The 13,973-nt window shown below is 39.4% G+C and overlaps 3 protein-coding genes across 3 annotated transcripts in view; 2 read left to right on the top strand and 1 right to left on the bottom strand.

Annotated features, from left to right (window-relative positions):
* LOC131349510 (cadherin-23-like) overlaps window positions 1–12,056 on the top strand; it is a 57,567-nt gene extending 45,511 nt beyond the window's left edge. Inside the window, exons 15-20 of the mRNA XM_058385266.1 lie at window positions 1,003–1,151; window positions 5,126–5,186; window positions 6,926–7,074; window positions 8,845–8,980; window positions 10,629–11,017; window positions 11,842–12,056. Coding sequence (XP_058241249.1) covers window positions 1,003–1,151; window positions 5,126–5,186; window positions 6,926–7,074; window positions 8,845–8,980; window positions 10,629–11,017; window positions 11,842–11,976 — 1,019 coding nt within the window. The 3' untranslated portion in view covers window positions 11,977–12,056. The remainder of the gene's footprint in view (window positions 1–1,002; window positions 1,152–5,125; window positions 5,187–6,925; window positions 7,075–8,844; window positions 8,981–10,628; window positions 11,018–11,841) is intronic.
* LOC131348998 (uncharacterized protein C10orf105-like) lies at window positions 1,557–4,548 on the bottom strand. Its single transcript, XM_058384299.1, has 2 exons — window positions 4,342–4,548; window positions 1,557–2,785 (listed from the first exon to the last, which is right to left on the bottom strand). Exon 2 carries the CDS (start codon window positions 2,772–2,774, stop codon window positions 2,316–2,318), a length of 459 nt encoding a protein of 152 aa, XP_058240282.1. The 5' UTR covers window positions 2,775–2,785; window positions 4,342–4,548; the 3' UTR covers window positions 1,557–2,315.
* A 64-nt stretch (window positions 12,057–12,120) lies between the features above and the next one.
* cdh23 (cadherin-related 23) overlaps window positions 12,121–13,973 on the top strand; it is a 43,155-nt gene continuing 41,302 nt past the window's right edge. Inside the window, exons 1-4 of the mRNA XM_058384249.1 lie at window positions 12,121–12,335; window positions 12,512–12,640; window positions 13,071–13,199; window positions 13,493–13,720. Coding sequence (XP_058240232.1) covers window positions 12,294–12,335; window positions 12,512–12,640; window positions 13,071–13,199; window positions 13,493–13,720 — 528 coding nt within the window. The 5' untranslated portion in view covers window positions 12,121–12,293. The remainder of the gene's footprint in view (window positions 12,336–12,511; window positions 12,641–13,070; window positions 13,200–13,492; window positions 13,721–13,973) is intronic.

The raw sequence follows: 13,973 nt of genomic DNA, 5'->3' as shown, positions 1-13,973 counted from the left end.
TATGAGTGACATTCTGTGAAATTTTAAAAATGTAAAACTATTTGTTGAATGTCAGGGCAAACCCTGTCTTCTCATATATAATAAACTCTAGTTAAAAAGAATATTAATTTCATTTAAAAATATATAAAATATTTGTATTTTTAAATATATATATTTTAGATATTTTTATATGTTAATTAAATGTTAGTAATATAAAATTGATGTAAAATATATAATAATAAAAAATCTAAAATTAAAAATCCAAAACATATTCTAAAAATGAAATATAAGATATATATATATATATATATATATATTATATATATATTTTATACTTTAATTAAATATTAATAATGAAAAAATATCTAAACTATATAATAATAAAAACAACAAATATTGTACAAATCTAAAACATATACTAAAAATGAAATATAATTTAAAAGAAAATAAAGAAAAAATAAAATATAAAATAAAAACATAAAATTCCTACTAGATAGATTTTATAGTTAAAGACATTTTTCCTTTTATTTTTCCTTAATATTTGTCTTAATAATATTCCTTTTGCCAAATCTAATTAAGATTTCTTTACAGTTTATTACTGATGTGCTGTCAGTCTAAAAAGTTTAGTATTGTTATTACAGCTAACGTCTAAGCATTTTCATTTTCACAGTGCATTAAGTTCACAACTGTGTTGAGTAATTAAATCCAGTATTGGAGGATCTGATTGGTCATCAATGTGAAGGTTTGTTTCTAAAATGTGTCATTCTGTCAACCGAGTAAACCGTAGACACACGTATACAGATGTGTCTCAGAGCTCTGAACTTTACTGAGTGATTTTTAAACCAATTTACAAGTGAGACAGAAACTAAGAAAAAAAAATCTACAAGAGTGTGTCTTGATCATAGGCCCAGTGCTGGTTCACTGGTGCTCCTAGGATTTGACCCCACAGTTTTCTAGTCACTGTAACCACTGTGCTCCCATTGGCAAGACTCTCCAAGAATTATTGGTATTTTTTTTCTGTAGATAACGGTCCAGCTGGGGACAGAAAAACAGGAACAGCTACTGTCTATGTAGAAGTGCTGGATGTCAATGACAACAGACCCATCTTCCTTCAGAACAGCTACGAGACTACCATTCTGGAGAACGTCCCGAGAGGAACCAGTGTACTACAGGTACGAACACTAGCTCATATAAACACATGTAACTCTTCGACACATCATGATATGAAGATAAAAAGAAATATAATATGCTACCATTAGAATAATCTATGTTTCATGTGCCGTGTCGCTAATTATACAGCTACAGTCGATCACTGAGACTGACCCCTTCATCTCAGAACAGGTGTAATTAACCAACATTTTAGTTCAGAACACCATGTTGAATTTCTAATAAATGTTAATAAAAGAAAAAAAATAAAGGCTAAATTTTGTGATTCTGGTATATACATGTATAACAAATATGTAATAAATTATTTGGTTAGGGAATCTGTATTTATTTATTTATTTATTTTTTTTTATTTTTTTTTCCAAAATTCATCAGAATGATGCAGAAAAAAATATTTATGTTTTTTTTATTTATTAAAAAAGCAAAACCCTGTTTTAAGAAATCTTATCGCATATTTCAAGTAATGAATTCATTTCAGTTCGTTCAATTTGGTTCGTTTAATGTGTCGGACTAATAGAGGCCCACTTGGGCGGGAAACACCCTGCCCCCTGCTCTGGGGGAGGAGCCTTAGACTCAGCAGACTGCCAAGATCTCTGTTTTCTTTAAAAATAATTTGAATAAAATCGTATACATTTCTACGAGGCAAAGTGTGAGTGGAGACAGTGTGTCATACAGACAAACAGAACCATTTCTATTGTAAGATATATTGCTAAAAATGAAGAGAAGGGAAGAGAGACTATGGAGTGGCTAATTACAAATATTTAAACATGCCTGAAATTCGTTTATGCACCACAATAACGAGAAAAAGAAAGGTTTAACGAATTTCAGTGCAGAAACCTGGCAACTCTGATGAATGATATCACCCTTCTGTGTGCCTCAACAGGAAACACACCTGCTTGTATTGAACAAAAGTACATCTAAAAACCACAAGACAAGCCGCTAGACTGTGTACAGGATGACATGTTTTAGACTCTTAGTTGTTAAAATTCACTAAAAAATGCAACCTAAATGCCATAATTAACGTTGACCTTCTGCGCTAAATAAACTCTAATCACGGGCCTAGGCTAGTTGAATGACTCCTGGACCTTGAGTTTGGTTCTAGATATGAAATTGCCTCTATGCCGAATTGTTAATTTTATTCGCACTTTGTGTGTTACAGTTGTGTTTAGTGTTTATATCTCAGTAGCATATTGGAGTAAGCACGGTATAGTCAGCTGTGCTTGCAGTTCGTTCCTGTCCTGCTCGAGCTGAAACGACAACTTAGATTTGGTCAAGGCAGAGCGCTGAGGAGTTCTCCGGAAGGACGGGATCGAGGAAAACGAGTAGCGTCCAGATCCGAGTCGCTTCCAGAGCTTCAGCTGAGGCTCGCTGGACGACGTCTGTCCGTCGTATTCGCTTTCTCCTGCTGCGCATCCCCCGTCACACGCCCCAGATCTTCCCGAGCAGTGGCACGTCGCCAGGACGATCACACACCCTCCGAACACCAGGAACAGGCAGACGGTGACGATGATGGTGGGGAGCGGGTGATGAAGGGCGGGGTAAACCGAACTGGAAATATTGGACGATGTGAGAGAATCTGTGAAAGTCAGAGGCGTGAAGGTTGAGTTGAGGGTGCTGTTTGTGGAGTCCATGTCGTCCAGATCTGTAGAGAAAAGCAGAATTTATCAGCTGGTGCGATCTGGACCGGTGGATTGCTGCAAATGTTTCAGTGCAGATTAGCAGGATGTGGTAAAGATGTAGGTGTTTCTCTGCACATATGAACTAGCTTTGGCTAAATTGCATCTACTTCACAGAACTCAAATCAATTCTGTTTCCGCTTGTCATATTTATAAATATGTATAATACATATATATGTTATGTAAGGAATAAATTAGTGAAGGGCGTGTGATTATACAACAATAGCCAAAGACATGGTGTTAAAACGCATCGTCATCCTTTACGACATACCCTCAGTGAAATATTAAATTCAATAAAGAGCCTCAGAATTTCCTCTGGTTATATTTGCGTGTAATGTTTTGGAACATCTGTGAAATGTCTTTATTCCGGTTGTCACTGACATGCATCTCTTCTTTTTTTCTCTCTTTCTTGAGGTTAATGAGAGCTTGTCATGTTACCCAGTAAAGACAAAGTGAGACCTCTGTCCTGAGAACTTCCTCATGGCTTTAAACTTACCTTTATTTTTTTTTTTAGTGGCTATATTTCTTTAGTTTTAAATTTGTCTTCAGTAGTTTTTGGTGTGCTAGGTCTTTTGTGCTTTTATTATAAGGGCTTTGTTTTGTGGAGAGGGGTTTGCTCTATCTTCAGTGGATGTTTTAAGCTTTAGTTTTTGTTTGTTATAGTTTAGGTTTTAAAGATTCAGCGGGTTTTTGATGTAGCAGAAGTTTTTTTCCTTTATTGGTAATGCCATTTCTGCTTTTAGGGCTTTTATTGTAGGTGTTTGGTTCAACTGTACTTAATGTTTACATGGAAACTGGGCATCTTTTGTTGTACAGAAAGGTCGGGCTCAGATGTCTTTAGCGTGGAAGGGATTTTGGGGTCCTTTGTTATTTTGCTGGAAGTTATGTCATTGCCTGCTAGTCAACTCTCTGCATGACTCAGTTCAGCTTTTGTGTCATCTCGCATCTTACTGAGTCAGAATAAAAACAACACACATTATACACGCATTATATTTGTCTAAATATCCTTACAAAGACCTTCCACTGACAGAATTATTAATGGGGAAAAAACCCTTCTTGTCAGGCTATTTGAGATCCATGCATACGCAACTGACATTTGAAATGATTAAATCCTCATGAAATAGATTCCTGAACACGTGAGCATGAAAACGCTTTAGCACAACAAAGAGGAGGATTATTACACACACAGACGTAAACATACATACACTGATGATCAGTCGCCGACTCGGAGTCAGTAACGACTGTAAATGTCAGCGTGTGAAATTCTGGCTTGATCATAGCGTGACTTAAGTGTTTAACAAAAGCACACTGGGATGTGAAATTAATCCAAAATGTTCGAAATGTCCAGAAAAGGCCATTAGAGTCCATTAAACTCCATCAATAGCCAGTACACACTCACTTACTGAAATGTTCAGGTGGATAATCAGAATTTCACTGAAGAGCAATCCACAAGACACAGAAAACGAACACAAATATCAGTGTGAACATAAATGTGTAGAAATTTCAAGAAACACAGCTTTACCTTAACAACACAGTGAATGTCTGTCCTCGCTGCGGTGCTGGCTTCTTTTCTCTCTTTCCACGTTGAGAAGAAGAGCAAGCATGGAGAAGAAAAAAGACAGACAGGCCCAAGAGGGAGCGCTCAATATCGTGACAGATTTGAATTGTCCTTCAGAAATGGACCAGACAGCGCAGGCCAGTCGGACTCTTCATGCTTAACCAGGTCGCTCTTCTGTAGCGTTAGTTTAAACTGGCTACAGAGTAATATATAGGCGCTTGCTGATAAATAAAACGCTTGTGTGAAGTTTCTGACCCCCACAGGATCAGATATGGTACGTCCCACTCTATTCATCTATCTCGGAGTGACCCCCAACTCTTTATTCCCGCTCCTTCCCTCCTCCCGTCGTGCCCTCTTTCTTCTGCTCGTCCCCAAAACCTTTTATAAAACTAATGAGTCTGAAGAAGGGGGCCCTGCTCAGTGTGTGTGTGTGTGTGTGTGTGTGTGTGTGTGTGTGTGTGTGTGTGTGTGTGAGTACCTCTGAGTGTGGTTCTTCTGATTAGGCCGCTATTGTGGAGCTGATGTTGTCCTGGCAACCTGCTAACTAGTGACTAAAGAAAACAATATCCAGAAATCCAGCATTTGTTTTTGTTTGTTTGTTCATAATATAATTGGAGAAAATTGTGTGTGTGTGTGTTTTGAGCTCTAGGTGCTGCTTTTCGCTTCACTGTGTGAAGTTCACTGTACTTTCACTGATATAAGGCATATACTCTGTGTGTGTGTGTGTGTGTGTGTTTTTTGTGAACAGGTCCAGGCCACAGACGCAGACCAGGGAGAAAATGGCAGGGTTCTATACCGAATTCTTTCGGGTACGTTTTTTTTTCCCCTCTTATTTACAAGTGTTTGGTGTCTGACCTAACAGCCGCCCGATCCAGATACGACCACACGACCCAGGAATACCCAGCAGAAGTTAGAATGATGGAGTAATGCACAGCATAAGCACGATAAACAAAAATAACACAGACAAAAACAGTCAAACCAAAATCATGAGAAACCACAGGCACGTAAACACAGAGCCACAGCCACAGAGCACTGGGTAATGTATCCTGAGGAGCAGACTTCCTTCACTTGCACACTAGATCAGCGTCTCATACAAGGGCACTTTAATGTTGCTGACTGTGCAGAGATGAACTATTATTATACGACAGTGTTCTGTAAAAAAAAAAAAAAAAAAGTGGACGTGGTGCTAATAAGTGATTTGAGCCCGATCCTGTCCACTCCTGCAGTTATTTCTGTTTGTATCCAGTGCATGCAGTGCTAAAATAAATAACACTTAATATAATACAATACACAGGTCAGGCATAACATTATGACCACCTGCCTAATATTGTGTTGATCCCCCTTTTTCTGCCAAAACAGCCCTGACCCATCATGCACTGTGTATTCTGACACCTTTCTATCAGAACCAGCATTAACTTCTTCAGCAGTTTCAGCAACAGTAGCTCGTCTGTTGGATCGGATCACACGGCCCAGCCTTCCCTCCCCACATACATCAATGAGCCTTGACCGCCCATGACCCTGTAGCCGGTTCACCACTGTTCCTTCCTTAGATCACTTGTGATAGATACTGACCACTGCAGACTGGGAACACCCCAGAAGAGCTGCAGTTTTGGAGATGCTCTGATCCAGTCGTCTATCCGCCATCACAATTTGGCCCTTCATCAAACTCGCTCAAATCCTTACGCTTGTCCATTTTTCCTGCTTCTAACACATCAACTTTGAGGACAAAATGCTGACATGCTCCCTAATATATCCCACCCACTAACAGGTGCCATGATGAGGAGATCACCAGTCTTATTCACTTCACCTGTTATAATGTTATGGCTGATTGATATATAATGTAATATAATAAGTAAGTAGGTAAGCAGCAAACAGCTCCTTTACAGTTCCAGGGTTCCTTTGTCCACATGGGTTTTATCCGGGTTCTCCGGCTTCCTCTCACTTCCTAAAAACATGCCGAGGTTGAATTGGTGACTCTAAACTCCCCCTCCGATGTGAACATGATATGAATATGTCATGTAAATCGTTGGCTCTGGACAGGATAAAGCAATTACTAAACGTGAGTGAGTGACCTGTCATTTTTACCGTAGTATATTGACCGGTGCACGATGGCTTGTTGCACATCAGCAGGATTGATCCTGACAGCTCGCTGTTAGACAGCTTTTGCTGGTAAATTACAAACCCTTTCAAATGTTTGCTAGGACAAGCCCCAATTTACAGCTAGTTTCAATGTGCTGCTATTCTTCTTGTCCAGCGCTGTTGTTTGTCTCGTCTTGTGGTTTGACATTTATGCAGAACAAATTACACAGAATTCACACTGTGCAGAGAAAAAAATAGCTTTAGTTATTATTTGTATGTTTATAATGTGAAGCAGGAAGTTTAGGGTTTAATATAATAACTGCTAATAACACACACACATACACACTCTCATGTCAGTGTTGACAAACTGTGCAACAAAGGCAAAAAAAATACAGGTGATTCTCGGTGGTGTGTTTAGTCGTTTGGACTTGTCTGTGTACAGTTACGTGTGTGTGTCTGTCTTGTGTAGGTAACAGCGGCGGTCAGTTCAGTATTGACCTTCTGTCTGGCCTGATCACCCGAGGACAGCGAGCTCTGGACAGAGAGACTAGCAGCTCACACCTGCTGGAGGTGGAGGCGTACAACAGTGACCAGGGCAGCATGCGCAGCTCTGTCAGGGTGTGTGTGTGTGTGTATGTGTGTGTGTGTGTGTGTGTGTGTGTGTGTGTGTACATGTATACTTGTGCTATGTGCTTAATGAAGAAATTCCATTCAAAGTGTTTTACTCCACAACACAATATTTTTAATTTATGAAATAATGACGTCATATTTTTTATCTATTTATATCTTTGACATATGTTTCCAGTGATCACATACAGCTACAGTTATTTCCTCACCAGCATTGCTTTTTTCCTCTCTTTTCAAGATTAACATGATAAGATTAGCATGATAGAAGTCTTCCGTCTCGAAGCAGTGTCAGAAACCCTAAAAGTACAGCTTTACAGTGACTTTTACACAGTGCTGACACTGAAAAAGTACTAAATAAGTGCTTCCTTTACCATATAAAGTTCACCACATTGACAATTCAATTCAAAATTCTAATTTCATTTGTCACGTAAACAATCATACACAGTACGACAGGTAGTGAAATGCTTTTTTAGAACTGCCCATGTATAAAAGATCCCTAGATAATATTTTTAAAAGCATTAAAAATAGAATTTTAAACAACAACAAAGAAATAAAATAAAATAACAAAATGAAATAAAATACAATAAAATAAAAACATAAAATAAAATAAAAAAATAAAGTAAAATAAAACAATAAAATAACAACATAAAAATAAAATAAAAAAAACAAAAAAACAATTAAATTAAATTAAACACAAAAATATAATAATAAGGAAATAAATGCAGTCTACTTTACAATAAAGTGGTAGGCTGTACAAGGTAAAATATAATAATGGAGAAAATATAGGGGAAAAGGAGAAGAATATATGGCATGTGAACACAATGAGTAAAAATATAAATGAATATTACAATACTAAGTGTAAAGTGTGTGCAATGGCTGTGTGCTTATAGTGTAGAAATTACAAACATTTTTAATGCATGTATGTGGAGCATCCAGCATAACCTCTGTATTTTGCATTTACTATAGAAATTATAATATGTTAATATAAGCCTGTCATTTACATCACAACATTGCTACTCTATTAGTACATTCAGCGCACTTAAAGTTTAACCTTTTAGTACTTTAAAATCTACTCTATTATCTATTATCTCTAAATTATTGGTAAGAGAGTCTAAGGTATGCTGATGTTTTTTTTTGGAAAGATTTTATGTCTTTATTGTACAGATTCTCAGAAAAAAAAGGATATTCAACTTAAACATATCGATTATTCCTTATTGCTTGTAGATGGACAGTTGCACAAAGTGTGTTCTTAAAGATTCACCCTCAAAGTAATTCACTATATGGCCAAAAACTCATAGACCCCTTGTTCATCACACCAGTTTGCTGGCCTTCCCTAACCTGTTGCCTCAAATTTAAGAGCGCTCTTTGTACTCTGTAGCTTTCCCTTCCCTCTAATTAAATGTTAAACATATGCTGTAGCGTTCTCTTTCCTCAAACCAGTTTCAGCATGACAATGCCCTAACAGTTTTCTGACCTCGACCCCACTGAGCATCTTAAGATCAACATTAAAATCCTCAAAGCCATGCTCCAAAATTGATTGGAATGCCTTTAAAGAAAAATGTGGGCCGTTATAGCAGGAAAGGAGGGTGGTCGGGTGTCCACAAACTTCTGGCCATAGTATTTTAAAGGTGTATGCATCTTTAGTATTGGTACAAAAGGTAGAGTTTAATTAATCAACGTCAATTAATACCCTTGTCATCTATAAAAACATAAGGTCCTTCACCTCCAGGTGTCTTCCTCACTGTCTCTCTATCTCTGTAGGTGATAGTATATGTGGAGGATGTGAATGATGAGCGTCCCGTCTTCACCCAGCAGCAGTATAACAGACTCGGCCTGAGAGAAACAGCCGGAATCGGCACCTCTGTGATTGTGGTCCGAGCCACTGACCCAGACACAGGTTTGTACGGTGCTTTCGATTTTTTTTTTACCTTAAAGCTGTGCTTAGATTCCATTTATGTGTTTTTTTTTCATGAACTTCATTATTTATCAGTCTTTATCACTGTTTCCTTTGTAAAAATTCTATTATTTTGCGATGAGATCAGTTGGTGGCCAGACTCCGGGAGCTTGGAAGCATAATCAGGGAGTCAGTGTTGTGGAACTCATAACACGGCTACAATTATTAGCCGAATTGAATTTAATGGGTTTAATCCAAACCTCATTAACTCAACAAGATGGAGGCTTAAATATGATGTCAGTTTGAGTTCTCTTTGTCAGTTTGAGTTCTCATGACGGATTTGACCAAAATGGGTTCTGTGAATGTAAAAGGCATCAACAGATGGCCAAAACATTAATATAACTGATGATGAGGGCATGAAGCCTTTATTATCGCCACACATCCATTACATATCCCAGCTGAGGAAGGTGGGGTCAGAGCGCAGGGGCAGCTATGATACAGCGCCCCTGGAGCAGAGAGAGTTAAGGGCCTTGCTCAGTTGCCCAGCAGTGGAGCTTGGTGGTGCTGGGGCTTGAACCCCGATCCTCTGATGAACAACCCAGAGCCTTAACAATATTTTTCCAGGTTAAAGGGTCCTTGGCTGCAAAAACTGTAAGACCCCCTGCGATATGTAGTGACACTAGAGATTAGAATCTAACTGGGTGACTTGTGTGCCTTCTGTGGTTTTCTGTTGCTGCACATTGTTGTTTTTTTGAGTTGCCAAAATAGCCACAACCTGTTTGCTTGTCTGCATAGAGATCAAGAAGCTACTTAAAGAGCAGAAAGATAGTACTCTATGTAATTTGGGTTTGTTTAGTAGCCTGTTTTTGAGAACATGGCAACCTGTATGCTGCGTGTGTTTTTTCCATGACACATAACTCCAGGGACATCTGGAGAGACTTCCTGTCTCACTTCCCTGTCTCACTCACTCTAATATGTTATTTCTATTAGTAAAAGAGCTGTGTATGTGATTCGGCTGTCAGATAAATATTTTTAAAAGCGTGTCAGAGCCTGACAGTCAGTCATACAATGCTCCAAAACCTCTGCACACGTCAGGTTATGTCAGAAAAAAAAAGGTGATGTGATTCTCAAAGGTAATGCAAACATACCCTTGGGCTGTTCCTGCAAATATTCCCACAAACATACCCTCAGGGCCGGCAGTGTGTAACCCTCTTGAAAGCTACATTAAAGCCTTGAAATCTGATTCAAACAGACTGAACATGACATCCTTCTGACTAGCAAATTACTGACGGAGTCTCTAACAATAGAAAGTCTGCGTTTTTTCACACCTCACGTCTCCGGTCTAAATCATAACTCTTATAAAGTGTTCCATGTCTGAGACACAATCTCAGTATCATTGTTTCAGCTAAAAAAAATATTATTAAAAAAATTACTGGCATAAGAGACTCTTCCTAGAGCAGGCCTTCTACCAAATTTCAGTAACCGGAAGAAGAATGTGTTATTTAGAGAAAAGCAAACAAGAGGTAATGATCCTAATTAAATGTCCACCAGCAAGAGCAAGAACTTTCTCAGCCTGCGGAATTACAGGACAAGAATATTTAATATAGTTTTAATCCATCTGTCTCTTTCTTCTCTCTCCGTCTACATGTAGGTGATGGAGGTGCCGTATCCTACGCCCTCATCTCAGGTTCAGACCGTAAATTTGAGGTGGACATTAGTACAGGACTAGTGACCACCGTGGATTATCTAGACTATGAGACCAAGACCAGCTACCTAATGAATGTGTCAGCTACAGACCAAGCTCCTCCCTTTAATCGGGCCTTCTGCACTGTATATGTCACTCTGCTGAATGAGCTGGACGAGGCCGTGGCCTTCCTTATGGCTGGGTACGAAGTGCCCCTGAGGGAAAACATAGCCCGTGGAACCGAAGTGGTCCAAGTACGAGCTCAGTCGGCGGATAATCTGAATCAGCTGACGTACCGCTTCGATCCCGATACATCGCCCGCAGCTCTCGCGCTCTTCAAGATCGATGCTGTCACGGTAAGTAACTTTAACATGAGGCTCAAACTGATGCTGCAGAACATTTTAGGTGATTGGTTCAAATGTTTTTTTGAAGAGAGGAATTCTTAAAGCTCAGACCTACACTGATCATGGAACCTGTTAGTGGGTGGGATATATTAGGCAGCAAGTGAACATTTTGTCCTCAAAGTTGATGTGAAGCAGGAAAAATGGGCAAGCGTTAGGATTTGAGCGAGTTTGATGAAGGGCCAAATTGTGATGGTTAGACGACTGGATCAGAGCATCTCCAAAACTGCAGCTCTTGTGGGGTGTTCCCAGTCTGCAGTGATCTCTATCAATCAAAAGTGGTCCAAGGAAGGAACAGTGGTGAACCGGTGACAGGGTCTTGGATGACCAAGGCTCATTGATGGACGTGGGGAGTGAAGGCTGGCCCGTGTGATCCGATCCAACAGACGAGCTACTGTTGCTCAGATTGCTGAAGAAGTTAATGCTGGTTCTGACGGAAAGGTGTCAGAATACACAGTGCATGATGGGTCAGGGCTGTTTTGGCAGCAAAAGGGGGACCAACACGATATTAGGCAGGTGGTCATAATGTTAAGCCTGATCAGTATATGTTACAGAAGCGATATATTATTTATTTTGAGACCATGTTAAGTGAAAACGACTGAGATGTTAGTCATTTTCGTTGCTGTTACATGACATTTATGTCTCTTTCCTAAAATATGGTTTGTCTGAATGGAACATCCAAACATGAAACACAGATTTAATCTGTTAAAATCCTTGTATTATTTCAAAGATGTAGCATTTTTCTTGTTCCACAGAGTGTGTGTGTGTGTGTGTCACAGGGTCGAATCACAGTAACTGGTCTGATAGACAGAGAGAAGGGTGACTCCTACACTCTCACAGTGGTTGCTGATGATGGAGGGCCTAAAAGAGGATCCACTGTGGTAAACTTCTGTAATCTTCTAGAACTTCTGTAATCTAAATGTATCAGAACTTGAAATAAACATTACACGTCTAACCAAAATGCTTACTTATTTTTTCCCCCCAACATATTGTGCATTTGTAGAAGGTAAGTAATGCTTTATTTTTATAGACTGATTTGAAGTGTATATATTCTAGACTGCACATACTACTGAAGTCTTAATTAACTGCTACAGACTAGTCATGTTTTTTTTTTTTTAAACAGGTGTCCATCACTATTTTGGATGAGAATGACAACAGCCCTGAGTTTGACCTCACATCAGACTTATCGGTGAACGTTCCAGAGGATACACCCATTGGTCAGAGAGTGGCCATGGTGACAGCACGGGATAAAGATGCCGGGATGAACGGACTGGTGAGAGAGAGATAGAGAGAGAGAGAGAGAGAGAGAAGCTCAGTCCCACATCGGGATCTGAGATGAGATCTAATCATGAAGAGGGCCTCATTTTCACCATCTCGTCATCTCCATCCTCAGTTTTCCACCACCTGTTGATTCTTCATTCTTTAATCATTTTCTTTCTCTCTATCCAGGTGAACTTTACACTGGTGGCAGGGAACATGAGGGATATATTTGAGATCCGAACCATCAACAACACATTTGGAGACATTTATGTAAACGCTCTTCTCGACAGAGAAGCGGTGGACCGTTATCTTCTGAAGGTGATCACCGATGTCATGCTTTGTTTCTGTTAATGAAGTGCACAGTGAAGAGGAAAAAGATAAAAGCGTCACCTAGCACTTAACTGATAGTTAGCGGGCAGTTAGCAGCAGACCTTCACATTGTAAACGGCTGCCGTTACATAATTATTGCTATGGTAACATATTATCTATTTAAGACTCCCTGTGAATTAGTTGCTACTATAGAAACGTTTGAGATACAGCCAGCAATCAGAAACCAGCTACTTTATTGACTTTAGTATAATGAATGATATTTCTATTACAATCTGTTTTCATTCAAAGCAATGCTTTACGTCTCTGAGCTTTTTTGTTCTTCAGGTCAAGGGCCTACTGGAGATTGTGCAGTGTCATGGACTTCAGACTTTCAAATTTCACTCCACATTATTTCCTTATACTTTGCATGTCTGTCCAGGTGCGGGCCTTAGATAACGGCTCTCCTCCTCGGTTTACGGATCACTCGCTTACTGTGAATATCGTGGATGTAAATGATAATGCTCCAGTTGTCCACAGCCCTCGCGGCTACAACGTCAGCATCAGTGAGGTGAGTGCAACTCGGCCTGCCAATCAAACCACATCAGAGCCTCAGGGCCCGAAAGCAGTCAGGAGTCTGTCATTTTGTGTGCTTAGTCATAAATATGAAAGACAATATAAACTTCCAGTTATTTTTACTGGCTAGAAAAAGAATAAGACAAATGTTTAAAGGGCCATCATAATCTCTAGGAAGCTTAGGTCAGAGAACCAGGTTCAGAAAACCAGGCGTAGTGATGCTGGGATTCAGCTCAAAACCTTCCGATCAATAGACGAGAACCTTAACCACTATGTGTCTTTGTGTAGAATGTAGGTGGCGGTACATCGGTTCTACGTGTCGTAGCTACGGATCGAGACATCGGGCCCAACGCTGTGCTGTCATATTACATCACCAACGGCAACCAGGATCTGACCTTCCGTATGGACCGCATGAGTGGAGAGATCGTGACCAGACCATCACCTCCTGACAGAGAGAGACAGCAGCAGTACACACTCACTGTCACGGTGGAGGATGATGGAAATCCGCCACTATCGGTGAGAGAGAATGTGTGTGTGTTTCAATGAGTCCATGTAGAGAATAGAGCCTTACTAACACCGTATTAAGATGGCACTGTATTCAACAAACACCTTCTGATCCTCGTGTGTACAAAAAACACAATTACAATTATGATTTAAAATGAAATGAACATACAAGCCAGCCTTACAATCAATACCTGCTAAATGTAGTTAATTTCAAGCAGCTCAATTTATTTACCAGCGAGTAAACATTCCTGCTTATATAAAACTA

Source organism: Hemibagrus wyckioides, linkage group LG03 (genome assembly GCF_019097595.1).
Source record: "Hemibagrus wyckioides isolate EC202008001 linkage group LG03, SWU_Hwy_1.0, whole genome shotgun sequence".
Lineage (NCBI taxonomy): Eukaryota > Metazoa > Chordata > Actinopteri > Siluriformes > Bagridae > Hemibagrus > Hemibagrus wyckioides.
This window is presented reverse-complemented; position numbering and strand designations above follow the sequence as displayed.

Excerpts from the sequence above, each read along its gene's own strand:
- LOC131348998 (XM_058384299.1), bottom strand. The coding sequence starts at position 2,774 with ATGGACTCCACAAACAGCACCCTCAACTCAACCTTCACGCCTCTGACT.